The sequence below is a fragment of the Plectropomus leopardus genome, chromosome 18 (assembly GCF_008729295.1).
Source record: "Plectropomus leopardus isolate mb chromosome 18, YSFRI_Pleo_2.0, whole genome shotgun sequence".
NCBI lineage: Eukaryota > Metazoa > Chordata > Actinopteri > Perciformes > Serranidae > Plectropomus > Plectropomus leopardus.
Window position 1 is genome coordinate 4,876,039 of NC_056480.1, and position 14,387 is coordinate 4,890,425.

The following is a 14,387-nucleotide window of genomic DNA, read 5'->3' on the forward strand; positions in this document are numbered from 1 at the left end:
TGCTGCACAGCGCCATCATCGCAACCATGACCAACATCACACAAAATGGGAGATTTGACAGGACATCCTCTGCAATGTCAGATGGACTGTTTGGACCCCAAACCGAAGCTAAAGCTGCAGGCATAGATGAGAGCCACACTGTCACAGCACCGAGCTCCCTGCATCTGTATTTCTTCAGCAGAGGATAAGACGTTGGGTGGATCACAGCAACAAATCTCTCCAGGCAGATTAAAGACAAACACATTGGACCTCCGGTTTGTACGAATGTAAGCAAAAACCTAAGGATGTTTTGGTTGTTGTTTGGCAGCAAATAGAGGGCAAAGACATGCAAAATGGAAATCAGGTACTGCACATTGTGGAAGAGAGCTAAATTAAAGTTCAGGATATCTATGGCCTTATTGGACGTCAAAATGACCCACAGTAGTTTGGCGAGCACTGGTGGTCCGATGAGGAGAATAGCGATGTCATTCAGTGAAAGGATCATCACTTGGACTGGCTGATACTGACAGCTCTCTGATTCGTTGGATTTTGATGTGTTGTTACTCGCCATTGTATCAGACTGGTGTTCAAGAGCTGAAAGCAACAAACAATCTGAGAGAAGCTGCTGGTGAACATTTCAAAATTCACATCATCTTCCTTCATAACTGAGAGTGTTTAATCCTGTAATTTTGTTAGAAAATAGTTTCAATTGTACACTTTGACTTTTTCTGCAAAACACACCAATGCAATATCACTTCAACCCTTTCCCTGTATAAATTAAGTTCTTTAAAGGAATACTTCAGTGAACAAAATGATCATTTGTATATCAATTTCTCACCTTGTGTTAAGACGATTTGTCGTCTTAACGAAACTTACAAATTGTTTGTACATTTGTACCTACAAAAAGTAATGTGCCAAGATTTGTTCATTTCCCACATTTTTTGAAAAGCTGTGATCACATGACCAGTAAAGAGGAAACATTGAGGCTGTCCCAGCAGTCTTGCAAGGAGGCAGGTTGCGGTTGTGGATGGGTCACAAAAATCCAAATTTTTCTCGTGGAGACGCAAGTTTGGAACAGTATGAACTTTTAAAGGTACATCCTTTCCATGTTTCTTTTCCTAAAATCTAACCCCAGTAACTACTGCCTAAATGTAACCTCCATAACTGTACAATATCATACAAATTGTTGTGTGTGCATTTTCGTATCATATGACCTGTTTCCTGAGTAAATGTTGCCATAGTGAACGGAGAATAGAGAAAAAAAACAGAGAAAATTCCTGATGAATTGAGCTCACAGGGGACCACGTTTAACAACGGCAAAATTATATCAAAAAATCTGTTTACAAACTCTCACATAACTTGTGCAATATAATCCAAGTCTCATTTATCCAGTCGTATGCTCAGTACCTCTCAAACACATGCATTTTTTTTACTGAAACATTAGAATTTAAAACTGAACTGAGAGTGAATCTTATCTGTGCTCTCTTCAGAAGCCAGACTCCACTGACAAAACAGTAATTTTACCTCGCTGAACACTGGAGCTGCTGGTTTATATCTGCCTCCATCAGTTAGTTTGTTTGTGTCATTGTGTGACTTTGGTGTTTTAAAAGGCTAGTTCAGATTCAGTTAAGTCTCACAATAACAGTTCTCTTTTCATTAGTTTATGTGAAAGTGCAAGAGTGAATAAAAAGATTAAGAATTAATTTTTTTTTTTTAAAAGAAAGCTAGTTTATGTGAAGACATAACAGCAAACATGATAAATCTTGGATTTAACAGTCTTCATGACTAATTTCTTGCTCCAAATCAATTTACCTTGAGCTAACACTTAAACCTTTGATCACACAATTATATATAATTTAACAATCAAGAGTCCTGAAATCAGGGCTTACCAGGTGTGTTCAGCTGCTGCTCCGATGTCACCAAAGAATGATCGTCTACTGAGTAAAAAATGACACCTGATTTTCCTAACAGACGTGAGATAGGTGCAAAGCAGCCGAGCAAAACCAACAAACTGTGACTCCCTCGTGCCCTGTGGTTTTCCATGATAGCAGTGTTGTGTCAGAGGAAGTCAGGCTGTGACACAATCAGGTACAAACAAAAAAACATACACCAATGAAGTATTTATCAGCACTGGAAGTCATTCCATGTGTAAAAATTCAGCAGAAACCCTGCAGACCAGTGGGTGTCAGTGTGCACCAAAACATCATCCCCCCACTGCAACAGACAGGCCCTATAGATTATTATTACATGATAATAAATGCAAAAAGTTTGTGAAGCAGTAGATGTTAGGTTTTACAATATTGGATCCATTCTTACTGGATTTATTGATCGTGAAGATTCATGTGACATTTATGTTTGGTATTTTTTTGGGGCTGTAATCAAACCCCAGTGAATATGTGGAGAAAAAGTGACCTGCGGATGCACGGAGGAGGAAGATGTGATGTGAGGTTGGTTTCTGCTTTAAAGCTACAATAAAATCACTCCTACGTATATACATACATACATAAACAGTTGATTCAGAATAGCCTGAAAATGAAGAGTATCTGAAGCGATTATATGAGAGTTTATGAAGCAAAGCCGTGCAGTGCCAATGCTTTGCTATGATTGGCCAGTCTGCATTCGAGAGGCAGGACTTAACGGTCCACAGCTTGTAATCTGCAGCAATAGCTTTAGCGTCTGGTCCATTTTTTTAAATTATTTTTTTTGCGAGCTGCAAGCAAATCTTGAAAAAAAAAACCCAAAAACGATATGCATGTTTTCATGTCCTCGCTACAGAAAGAAACAAATCACTCAGATGAAAGAGATGAAGGTTTTTTTTCTTTTATTGACAAATACACAAAATAGATCACAAAGCAGAATTATGAGTTGTAGACTAACAATAACCTCCAATTGGTAAACATTTCGGTATGGCTTCCATTACAAAAGATTAAGACTCATAAATACATATAAAAACATGGGAACAAAGTGTGAGCCCATTCATTTTTACTGTAAGAGCGCAAACAAATGAATAGATAAACCACAGTATGTAAGTTACCATGTAAAAGAGGCTGTATGATGAACAAGAATAAACAGAGCACATGCTAAGAGAATAAATATGAAAATAGAAAAACAAACGAAGATTTTATATATTTGTATTGCTGCTGACTGCTGTTAAGTATTCTTTGGATTAGTTACATTCTGTCAGAGACGACCGGCGTGTTGCATAAAGTAGCTTCCAGGGAAAAGTCAAGCTTTGTCAAAACTGAGATGATTTCTTCTTTGATAGAAATGACTGTAGCTAACAGTTTGGATTATCTTGAGTTATTTAGTCATGATTTCTGGAGAGAGACATGACTGTTAAGTTTTTAAAATGTAATTTTTTGGCACTTTGAGCACCACAAACTGAACGCAGTTTAGTTCCATTATATTGGAGAGAAGGCAGACTCTACTGCTGATACCTCCAACACTCGACAACTCCCATCAAAACAATGTAGACTGATAAATAGTACTGCAGGTAAGAGAAAAAAAGCATATTTTTGGGTGAATTTTCCCTTTAATGTAATAAACTACAAGTAATACCACAGTTTTAGTGGTTAAGTGCTTATTGTTGTTAGTGAATACAGAAAAAGTATTCAGTCTTTTTATTTGTCCAAACAAATGCTAACCAATTATGATTTAAATTGAGACTTTGCAACTTTTGAGAGAAGAAAAACACATTCCTCCTTTTAAAAAAATGAAAAGTTGAACTCATGAGAATGAGAAATGGTGGAAAATGACAAATCTCTATTCATGCTACCGTTACGCTGTATTTTAGCATTGAAAATTACCCAATAACGACCATCTGTAGCCACTATCAGCAAATGTTACATTATCTCACTCTATAAAATCCTAAATCTGATAAAGTTGAACATGTGAGGCCAAAGTCAGGCCATATTTTTCAGTTTCCAGTCAAAAAGGCACTTCTCTGTTACACTGTCTCTCTGTAAATCCAGATATGCAAACTGAAGCACTACCAGATACTGTATATACAGATAACATAACTCATAGGCACTGAATCATTTACAAACTGCAGCAAAAAAGACATATAAAACATGTTTTGGTCCTCTAAAAGCATACTTTGTTGTGGGGTGGCAGTTTCGGTTGCTACATACTCAGTCTACACGTCTTAAAAAAAAAGTCAGTCATGTTTAATTTCTGTGTAAAGGCGTTTTATATATATGAAAAACAAGGCACACGTTGGACCCTGGTCATCTGGACAAAACATTTACATTTGTTCTCTTTGCATTTCCTTTTGCTGCTTCCTGCACGCTGTAGTCCAAGCATGAAAAGCACAATGTCATTTTTTTTTTTTTTTGTTTGTTTGGTGTTTCCCTTTATTTTTGTTTCCCGTGTCAGTTTTGTTGGTGACGGGAAACTACGCATGGCTGTGGACGGAGATGCTCGACAGGTCGTTCCTGATGATCTCATTGACTGCAAAAGGCAAAAGAGAGAAAAGGATGGTCAGTATTTATGACTTCTACATAGAGTAAAGTCCCCATGCTGAGTGTGTGCATGTACTGTATGAAATTAAATATAATATTTCTGAGGCCTGAAAACCTATTTTCTGACATGAACACAGTGGAAATTTTGCTTTAACTTGTCATTATGAAGTAAACCTGTTTATTTCTGCTGTAAAGGTCAGCATTTTAACATGGGGGTCTATGGAGATAGACTCTGTTTTGGAGCCAGCCTTAAGTGGCCATTGGTTTCATTTTTCAGCTTCGGAGGTTGCTGCTTGGTTATTATTATATCACTGTGTGTTGGTCACGACAAGTGGCCCCTTTCACATCACTTCTTTCATTGTTAATATAAAAATACATCTATATCTATGATTAAAGAGCAGCTTTATGGCTCCATATTCAGCCACTGTGAACACAATCCTCTGAGCTCTATAGCTGTTATTTCCTCTGAGCCAGCTAACAGAATCACTTTATATCTGAGATCCCCAGACCTTTTTCATCAAGAGAGATGATGCAACCTCCCGCTGTCTCTAAAGGATCCAGGTGCACTTGTTTATCTGTTTTTATCAGCTGTGTTCTTTGGCTGGCGAAGGGCGGGGGGGATCTGAGAGTAACTGAGCAGGCTGACTGAAGCTAAACCAGGAAAAAAAAATATAGATATCAACGCACAGATAACAAGAGAAACGGACAAATCACTCATTTTTTTCCCCACTAAAGGGGACTGAGGGGGTTCATTTTTCATTAGCTTTTACCGCTCTTATCTGTGAACTCGTTTATTACTTTGACGAGATAGTCTCCACAGTTCCTCCCTCTCTAATCAGCTTTTCACTTTTCTAATCAGCGTCCAGGTTCAGGTTCAGGCCCTCTTTTCTCAGCTCTCACAGGGATGAGAAATGTGAGAGGGGAAGGGGAACACCCCTGGCTGGATCTGGCCCCCGTGAAGCCGAGCCAGCGAGCTGATGGGAGGAATTCCCTCTGACTGACTGGACGCTGGAAAAGCAGCCTTAGAAACCTGAGATTCCCCTCCACACAATGGAATTACTTTTTTTTTTTTCAACGCTTATTTTCATCGCAGGCAGCAGAGCAGCCTCTCCCTCGGTGACCCAGCACTGGCACAGATGCTTCCTACCAGAAATACCACTCGCTTCCTATCACAAATAAGATGACGGGGTGTACTTGCCATAAAAATGTGTCATCGTTACCTTAAGGGAGTAAAATAATAAGTCAGGGGGAACTCAGAATAGCACAAAAAGTGGGTAAAAAACAACAAATCACCCAGCACACAGCGATTCGTTACACTCGTCTAGACATGAAGTTAATGTGTTTGGCTTCTGGCTGACTGCTAATAATACAGCAACAGGAAGGTCTCCTGAGAAGTCTGATAACTACAGAGCAGCAGCGATCTCACATGAGTGTGTGACAGAAACACATTGAATCTATTAAGCGACCATGAAGACAGGGTGAGATTCACAGCAATATGTCTTTGTGAGGAACTTGGCAGCATGGAAGATACTCGTCAAGACGGCGGTGACATTTATATTCAGGTGCTCTAAATCACTTCCTCTTGATTTAGCAGAGGCCCTATAAAAAGGATAAACTTCTCATGCATGTTCAAAAGTTTATTCTTAAAGGGGCAGTCCACTAATTTCACACACCATATAATGTTTTCTGTGGTTCTAGATAGTTTTTGGGAGCAAATAATCCTGATATGAAACACTTTATCACCCCAGCTCGTCACGTTGTGCCGCTCTGTTAGTGACCATCTGCATGTACTTATGATGTTTTAGGGACGATGATTAGAATTAGGCAACAAAGTCAGGCTGAGGCACATGGTTAGGTGTAGAAAGAAAACAACCTTGCATCCACACAGGAAGTTAACTCCAGACTCCTGCACAAAAGGCGGTCTTTTGTAAGACCCATCCAACTCCTCATCCACCTTATAACTGCACTCGCACTCCTGATATTACGTTGTCACCAGCAGCGTTATTACCTAATGCTGTCCTTCAACCTTTTAATGCGCACACGGCCACTTCTGTTCAGCTGTGTTTTCAAATGGCGCTGCCCATGTGCATTGCATGTGGACTTGCATAGTGCCGCCTGGCCGTCCGGCAGCGTATAACAACGCAACCGGTTCTATCTAAGCACGTTCTTATCTGACGCTGTCCAGCTGCATTCTGGTTGGATGCAGAAGGCGGCTTTTGGCGCTGCATTTGTACGCTGAAAGCACTGACAGAGCAGACATATTTGATGAGTTCGGAGTGAGAACGGACTGATTATAACGTGTCGGGCTTGGAGAAGACAGCTTTATGTCACAAAACATTACAAACTGGGGGTTTAGACCGACATCACCAGCCAGAGAGGGACAAATGAAATTATGCTATTGCAAATGTGACAAAGTCAATTACACACCAGCAGTATGTATGACAGAGTAGTACATCTGTTAGTAATATGTAGTATTATAATTACAAAAAACCTGTGTAAATAGGTTACCTGTGTAAATCTGCCTAGAGGCAGCCTGGAAGGTAGAAAAATCTACCTAAAAACATTTGCATTTCCTATTTGTGTTTTTTGGGCTAAAACATGCAAAGTTACTGGTTTTGACCTGTTTTTAGCAGTGTATTAAATGTCAAGGATAAACAGGTAAACCCATTATTTGGAGCACAGTGGAGAAAATGAAATCTGAGGTTTGACTTTGTTGAATTAAACCTAAACTCTCCGATCTTCGGTTTCATCAGGATCAGTAATAACTCTGTTAACAGTAGGATCAGAACGGTTAATATTTCTGTGTATACTGTAATGCAAGATGCTTTCTATCGTAGCTCATCAGCAGGACTGCATGCTGCCACCAGCCATGTGAATGTGAGAATATGACCAATATCACCAACAAGGCATACTTGAACCAGAAGAAATAAACACTCTAACCTCATCTCCACCCTACAGCGTGTCGTTCCGCTGCCATGTGTGCTCTTCCCGGCCCAGACTGAACTGACTGACCTCGTCTCCTCTATTTGATCTGGCTTTGACCTTCTGCGCATCTGGAGGTGGAAGGATATAATCTTTGAGTTCAAAAACCTCAAGGGGACGTTATTACAACGACTTCTCAGTGTGCACGTCGAGCTGGGACGTAAATTTAGCACATCAAGACATCGTCAGACCTCCACATCATGTCATCACCTGTTCAGTAGCTATCAAAATCATGGATGAATTACGGCGTTCAGATACTTTTCCCTACGCATCATTGTGCGCCATATGTGTTGGAATATTTTCGCATGATAATGAAAAGGTGAAAAGACTTTAGTGGTTTATTCTGATATAAAAGAAAGGAAGGCTGGGCTGTAAAACTTTATCTTTTGCTGCACCGAGGCCACAGCGTGTACTGTTTATGTGTCCGTTGCCATGGCCCACTTTTCATTGTGGCGTCACATTTGATGTGGAGGATCTAATTGAAAAAAAAAGTCAATCTATTGATCTCTAAGTGTGTTTACAACATTGTCCTAAAAATAGGCCCAGCACCAGTGTGACATCTGTGTCATGTGCTCTCCGGTCACGTTGATTCGTTCAGGAGACGGTCGGGTGATAGAGATGCTTCAAACAAGCTCACAGCAGCTGACTCGGAGAGTAAACTCTGGGTTTTCATTCAGAAAAACTCTCATTTGAATTCTCATTTAAATTTAAGATAACAAATTCATTTCTTTTTACAGCAAAAGAGAGGATGTTCAGTCACTGTAAACATAACGGCAGTTGTATAAAACTGAGATTAAAGGAATACTTCAACCCCTAAATCTTCAACTGTAAATCAGTAAATCCCACGTTACTTTGAATTTTGTTAAGAAAAGTTTGTTTTCTTGCATGCCTCCACATTGAAAGAAGAATCCAAAAAAGAGAAAATTCTTGATAAATAGAAAATAGGGGGCCATGACAGCAAAACTATATTAAAACATCCGTTTACAAACTGTTACACAACTTGTGCAGTATAATCCAAGTGTCATATATCTGGTTGTATGCTCATTGTTTTGCAAACATACATTTTAACTAAAACTTGAGTATTTAAAACTGAACTGAAAGTGAAACTTTTTTTACCTCACTGGAAAGTGGAGCTGCGTAATGCCTTGGTCAGTTAGTTTGTGTTATTGTGTGACTTCTGCGAATCTGAACTAAACCTTTAAAACACCACAATAACAATATAACACAAACTAAGTGATCAAGACAGCGAGATAAACAGATAACTGCTTTTGTCAATAGAGTCTGGCTTTGAATAGAGTACGCATGACTTTTACTTTCCAACCACTTTTATATCATAATGTTTGGCAAACATTGACCTGTTTGGAGAGTACTAAGCTTACAACTAGATAAATAAGACTTTATTATGTATTATGCTGCACGAGCTGTGTGAGAGGTCGTAAATGGATGTATTGATTTAGTTTTGTTGCTGTTAAACTGATGCCAGTATAACAGCAGCAAAGCTGATGTCAGTTCATCTAGTGTTTTCTCTGTTTTTGAATTCCACAATCTAAGTTTTCTTCCAGAATACAGCGTAACTCGGAGTGACTAACCAAGTAACCGGTGAAGTCATGTCAAGTCATGTTCAGATTTTCAGATTTTCTTTAAGGACTTCCATGATCATGTTGTGGTTTACATTTGAGAAAAGCTGCACTGTAATCTACAATCCCATTACATGTGAGCAAACTCCATCTGCTAAGGGAGGTCATGTAGTGTGACTGAAAGCCGCAGAACAGCTACCACATGGTGTGGTGTTTTCAGAGCTGCTGTTTCCATGGTCAAGAATGTTGCAGCTGAGAATAAAAAGTACAGGAAGAATTCTACTTGCTTCTTTAAAAACAATATAGGTAAAAAATATGAATATGCACTGTGTAAGTATTTGTGGTCCTACATGTAACACAGCATTACTCTGTGCTCAAACTTAAAGCATGCGTGTATTAATGTGAGACATAAACCCACAAACATCTGTGTTAACCTGACTGCATTGGTATTAATCTAACACAAGGCACAGCAGTGTTAGTGAGTTAATTTGTCTCACACTTCACAGTCATTCAAGAGTGAGGAAGGTGGGGTTTGATATGAAGTAATCCAGGAACTGGTTTCCTGTCCCATGGAGGTCCGCAGCAGCTGGAGCTGACTGATACAGCCCGGCTCTCTGACCAGGAAACCCCCAACAAACGAGGAACTCCCAAACAATTAGCAGGACGACACTGTTTGCCTCATTAAAGGCCGAAACGCGTCAACATGAGCCGTGCCTGTAATAACACAATACTGCAGGGAAACCGATCAGCCGGCGAGATACTCAACAATCTCACTGATCGCTGTGAATAAATCAGCTGAGGGTCCAGAGCTGAGACAATGAGAGAAAAAGGGCTGGGGGGCCAGTAAACACCACAAACCCCCCTCCCCTGTTCACTGCCACGTCAAGTCCAGGCCACAAGCCACAAGATGTTCTTGGCCCACATAGTGAGGCTCCTACTGGGTTACTGCAAGTCAGTCCCACAGAGCAGCTCTGTAGTTCAGCACTGAGTCTGCCAATTTTTTTTTTAACTCAGGTATTATTTAAAAGAAAATGTCTGTAGACAATAACTTTTTGGAAACTTTGTAGTATTTAAGAAAATAGAATAATAAAAAAAAGGGAGAAGACTTCAGCGCAGTATCACCACAATAAAAGTGTTTTTTATGCACGCAGTAACCAGAAAAATAAAAACGTCGATGCAGTGAAACAATCCTGTGGTGAATAACCTTTGTTAAAAGGTTTGTTGTTGACACATACACCTACAAACTCACACACCTATGTGTCAATACACAGTCGTGAACACTAAACATGGCACATTAGATTTTCTATTTTTGGAGCTGGACCATTTATCAGGAGCCCTGTGGAAATACATAAATTGTTCGGTTATTCATGGCACCTCTGGTGTACTCTGGTCACAGATGGAGCAGCAGAACTTCAGGTGCGCTGAAAGTGAAACTGTACCATTCATTGTGCTGCGTCTAAAAGTTTGCATCACTCGAAGCAGCTGATCCTCTCATCAATCAATCTGATCTGATCAACTCTCAGTGGATTGTTTGAGCAATTATCCAACCTGCAAGACACAAACTGCTGCCGAGGACAAAAGGAACTCATGGAGAGCTCTGCAGGCATTTAAAAGAAGAAAAAAAAACAAACAAACAAACAAACAAAAAAAATAAAGTTTGCTGACATTATGCTGAGGCTATAGTTTTTGTTGTAATGAACTGTAATATGTTCTTATATTTATGGTCCTCTGTGTTTTAGAAACATCTTACTATTAGCTTTAATTCAACACCAAAGTTCAGCCTCAAAACACACAAACTGAGTCAGCACACTAACACCCTAAGTAGGAAAGTTAAAGTTGTCTCGACTAAAACTGAACTTTTAAGTAAGGGTTTTAATTTCAGGGCTGTTGCACTGCATTACATCATTCTGCTGTGTTTTTTCTTCTCTGGCCACTCATTGAATTTAGAAATGCATCAATAACTAACTGAAAACAAGTCATATATAGCAGATGTGGATGAATAACCGCTGATATAATTCCACCAAAGTTACTGTCTTCACCACAAATTACTAATAAAAAAGTAGCTGATAACATTGTTTCTATTTGCAAGCTGTGGCTGCAATTAATTTGGGGAAATGAGTGAGTTTTACTGTATAAAACCAAAGAGATTCAACAGTCTTCAGTCGAATACTTCTCACAAATTTACCCTAACATTTTTTTCCTATGATCACTGAAAGTCTCTGATCATCAATTGTAAGAGTCTGACATCTAACAAGGCCACAACACGCAATAAAAAAGCATTTCGTAATGCTATTTGGCTCCGATCTACTTCAGAATGCACGTTTTGCTCATGTTACCTCACCGCTGACAAAAGTCTCCGGCACACTACTGTGCAGTATAACGTATGGCTTTGGCCACCTATTCCAGACTCTCTCTGCGAGCCAAAGGGAAGCATGCAAACCTCTCAAGTCAGCAAGTTTTATGGCAGCATGGCCGGCCTCCATCTCCCTCAGCCTCAGCAGCGCTGGAGTTCAGACCGTGCACCCTGCAGCCTAAACCTCCGGCTCAGGGCCAAACGACTACTATTCAGACTTTCCATGAGCAGACATGTTTGTAACCTCTCAGGAGATGGTGTGAAAAAATGTGTAACAGAAGGGGGTCGGGATTAATACGAGATGGCTGCACAAAAAAATATCAGCTCTGATTACAGACAAAACTGTGACAAGAAAGTTTAGGTGGATCAAAAACACCTGAGTGTGTCACCTTCATTTACAAGTGAAGTTTACTGCAGCCACTTGACACTATAAGTGGTTAAACATTCATGCACTTAAATTATTTGCATCAAATTGCTCTGAAATTAAATTAAATTGCACTATATTAAATAAACACGTCAGTGATTAATCTTTACTTCTGGCAGTACTGCACATATAATGATATACTAAATTAGAGCACATAAACATAATTCTATTTCCACTGAATACTTGCAATGACAGTCAGTGTCTCAGCTCCCTGAAAAGTCTCAGATATCTTAGTTTTAACAAGCATGGCCAACACAAAATTACAGTAACACCACACCTGAGCGAGGCCATAAAGCAAAACGTTGTATCAAACTCTGCCAACAGTTTTAATGAAGTGAGAAGCCATATTAAGTTTGGAATGCTTAGCAAAATTTCCTTCAATTTGCCAATGAAAACAAGTGTAATAGGGGGCCCAGCTCCTCAGAAATATCTGTTATAGTTATGGTGGCGCACTTTAAATGTTTTCACTTTAACTACACCTGGTTTAAACCAAAAAGTCCCCAAGAGATGTGAGTATAATTACAAATCAAATCTTATGCCCTAGCTGGCCAAATATCCCGCAGACATGGCTAACAAGTGTTAATGTATTTCCCCAGACTGTTCAGGGGAAGTGGCATTGGAACAGTCTGAGTCCTGCAGTCTGTGGCCCAACAACAGCGTCTCACTCGCCATCGCCAGGAAGCCCGGCCAGACGATTCAATGGGGGCTCTGGTGATAGATCAAAGCCCCGCTGCTACGTCTGCTGATAGCTGCTGGTTAGTGTTTCTTCATTCACTGCTGAGCTCTCTTCTCTCCACACAGCCAGGGACTGTTTCTTCTTCGCCTCGAGGAAGATCATTTATCCAATTTATTTCAAATCAACGCAGCGCAGAGCGTACGGCCCCCTGAACCTCAGCGGTGAGCGCAGAGGGCCTGAGTAGTGAGATCATGAAGTTTGTGCTCCTAAAAATCTGCTCTCTGAAATAAATAAAATGGGGTCTTTTCAGGGTTTAAAGCCAAATATATCAAATGCAAAACCACCAGGTTTCTTTCATCTAACTGCCTCAGAAGTTAGACGATGAAAGAATAAAAAGAAGTACCACAAAAGTGAAAGAAAATGCAGAGATATATGAAAAAAATATAGGACTTTTGACAGCCTCTATTTAAGTAAAGTAGGATGTGTAACAACTGTGTTGGCCGAGTCATCACTCCCACACAATCTATTCCTCCTACAGTGGCCTGTATCTGACACAAACCATTACAGCATGGTTTCACAATATAGTCAAGTAACGTATCCACAACAAACGCATTCTGAAGAGGCTGGCCTGTACTAAATATGCTTACAATAAGCAAAGTTTAAAATACCATATGCATGGAAGTGCATGTAAAATTTGACTAGTGCACATAAATTTCAGCTCTTACATGCACCGGTGCATTTAACTTGATACAGAAAACATGTTGGGCAGGACTGCCAACTGCCACATATCAACTGTTAACTCACAAAGTTGAAAGTTTTCACACGTTGTGAGGCCACACTTCCATTTTCTTATGCAGTGAAAAGATACATTTAAAACCAATAATATTACAGCATTAAAAGAGGACACTGACAGTGCAGGGACAAGACAGAGAAGCACAACACAACAGCAGTACTATGTTCAACACTGCCACTTGGATTCTGACCCACGTCTATTTGTGTTGCACGGTACCAGCACTTGGGCTGTCCAAAAAAGGACAAAGTAAGATTCACATTACAGCAATATTTTGTCACACTATACATATTATATATGAAATAAGTCTTGTTGAATATGTGACACCACCAAAGCAGTAGTGACAGTGAAAATGTCCTCATTTTTCTCTCACAGTGCAGGGTTTCCGGCACATTTATTTATTTGTGGTGGACTGTCACTATTAAAACATCTGTCTCGATATATTGATTTTGTATTTTTGGAGCCGGATCAATGATTAGGAGTGCTACTGGAATATATACACCAGTCTGTCATTAATTTACCACACTCTCGGACTGCAAAGAGTACTCTGGGCACAGATGGAGCAGCAGAGTGTCAGGCACAGTGGAAGTGAAACTTAACCACTCATTGTGCTGGGTCTAAAAGTTTGCTTTCAATCGCCTCTGCAGCAGCTGCTCCTTTCATCCATTGATCTGATCAGATCAGCTCAGCTTTGATCGAATCAGGTGATTAATTATTCACCCTGCAACTCCTTAAACTGCTGCTGAAGAAAAAAAAAAAAGCTTTGTCTGCACTGTATTCATGGACAAAAACCTCTGAATTTGGAAAGGGTACACAGAAAATTGAAAAAAAGAAATGAATACACACACACACACACACACACACACACACACACACACACACACACACACACACACACTCACTCAAGATAATGCTGTGGAAAACTCTGCAGTGGATACATATTTTCCTTCAGAGGTTTGCAGAAGTTTTGGTACAAAGAAAGGATGAATACACCAAATAGTGCTGTTAAAAACAAATGGTGATTGTAATTTTAAAGGATACATGCACTAGTGCATATGCACAGAAAAGAAGCATTTTTAAGTCAGGTAAGCTTATATGCATATATACAGTATTTTTTAGCCTTTATCAGTGAAATGTGCTGCAATA

General features: G+C 39.7%; 1 protein-coding gene across 2 annotated transcripts in view; it reads right to left on the reverse strand.

Annotated features, from left to right (window-relative positions):
- Positions 1–2,781: 2,781 nt before the first annotated feature.
- LOC121957447 (nuclear factor of activated T-cells, cytoplasmic 1-like) overlaps positions 2,782–14,387 on the reverse strand; it is a 48,583-nt gene continuing 36,977 nt past the window's right edge. Inside the window, exons 10-11 of one of the 2 annotated variants that reach the window (XM_042506025.1) lie at positions 7,380–7,492; positions 2,782–4,428 (exon numbers count right to left, since the gene is read on the reverse strand). In XM_042506025.1, the coding sequence (XP_042361959.1) occupies positions 7,392–7,492 (101 nt within the window). In that variant the 3' untranslated portion in view covers positions 2,782–4,428; positions 7,380–7,391. The remainder of the gene's footprint in view (positions 4,429–7,379; positions 7,493–14,387) is intronic. The other variant, XM_042506026.1, reaches the window with a different exon arrangement.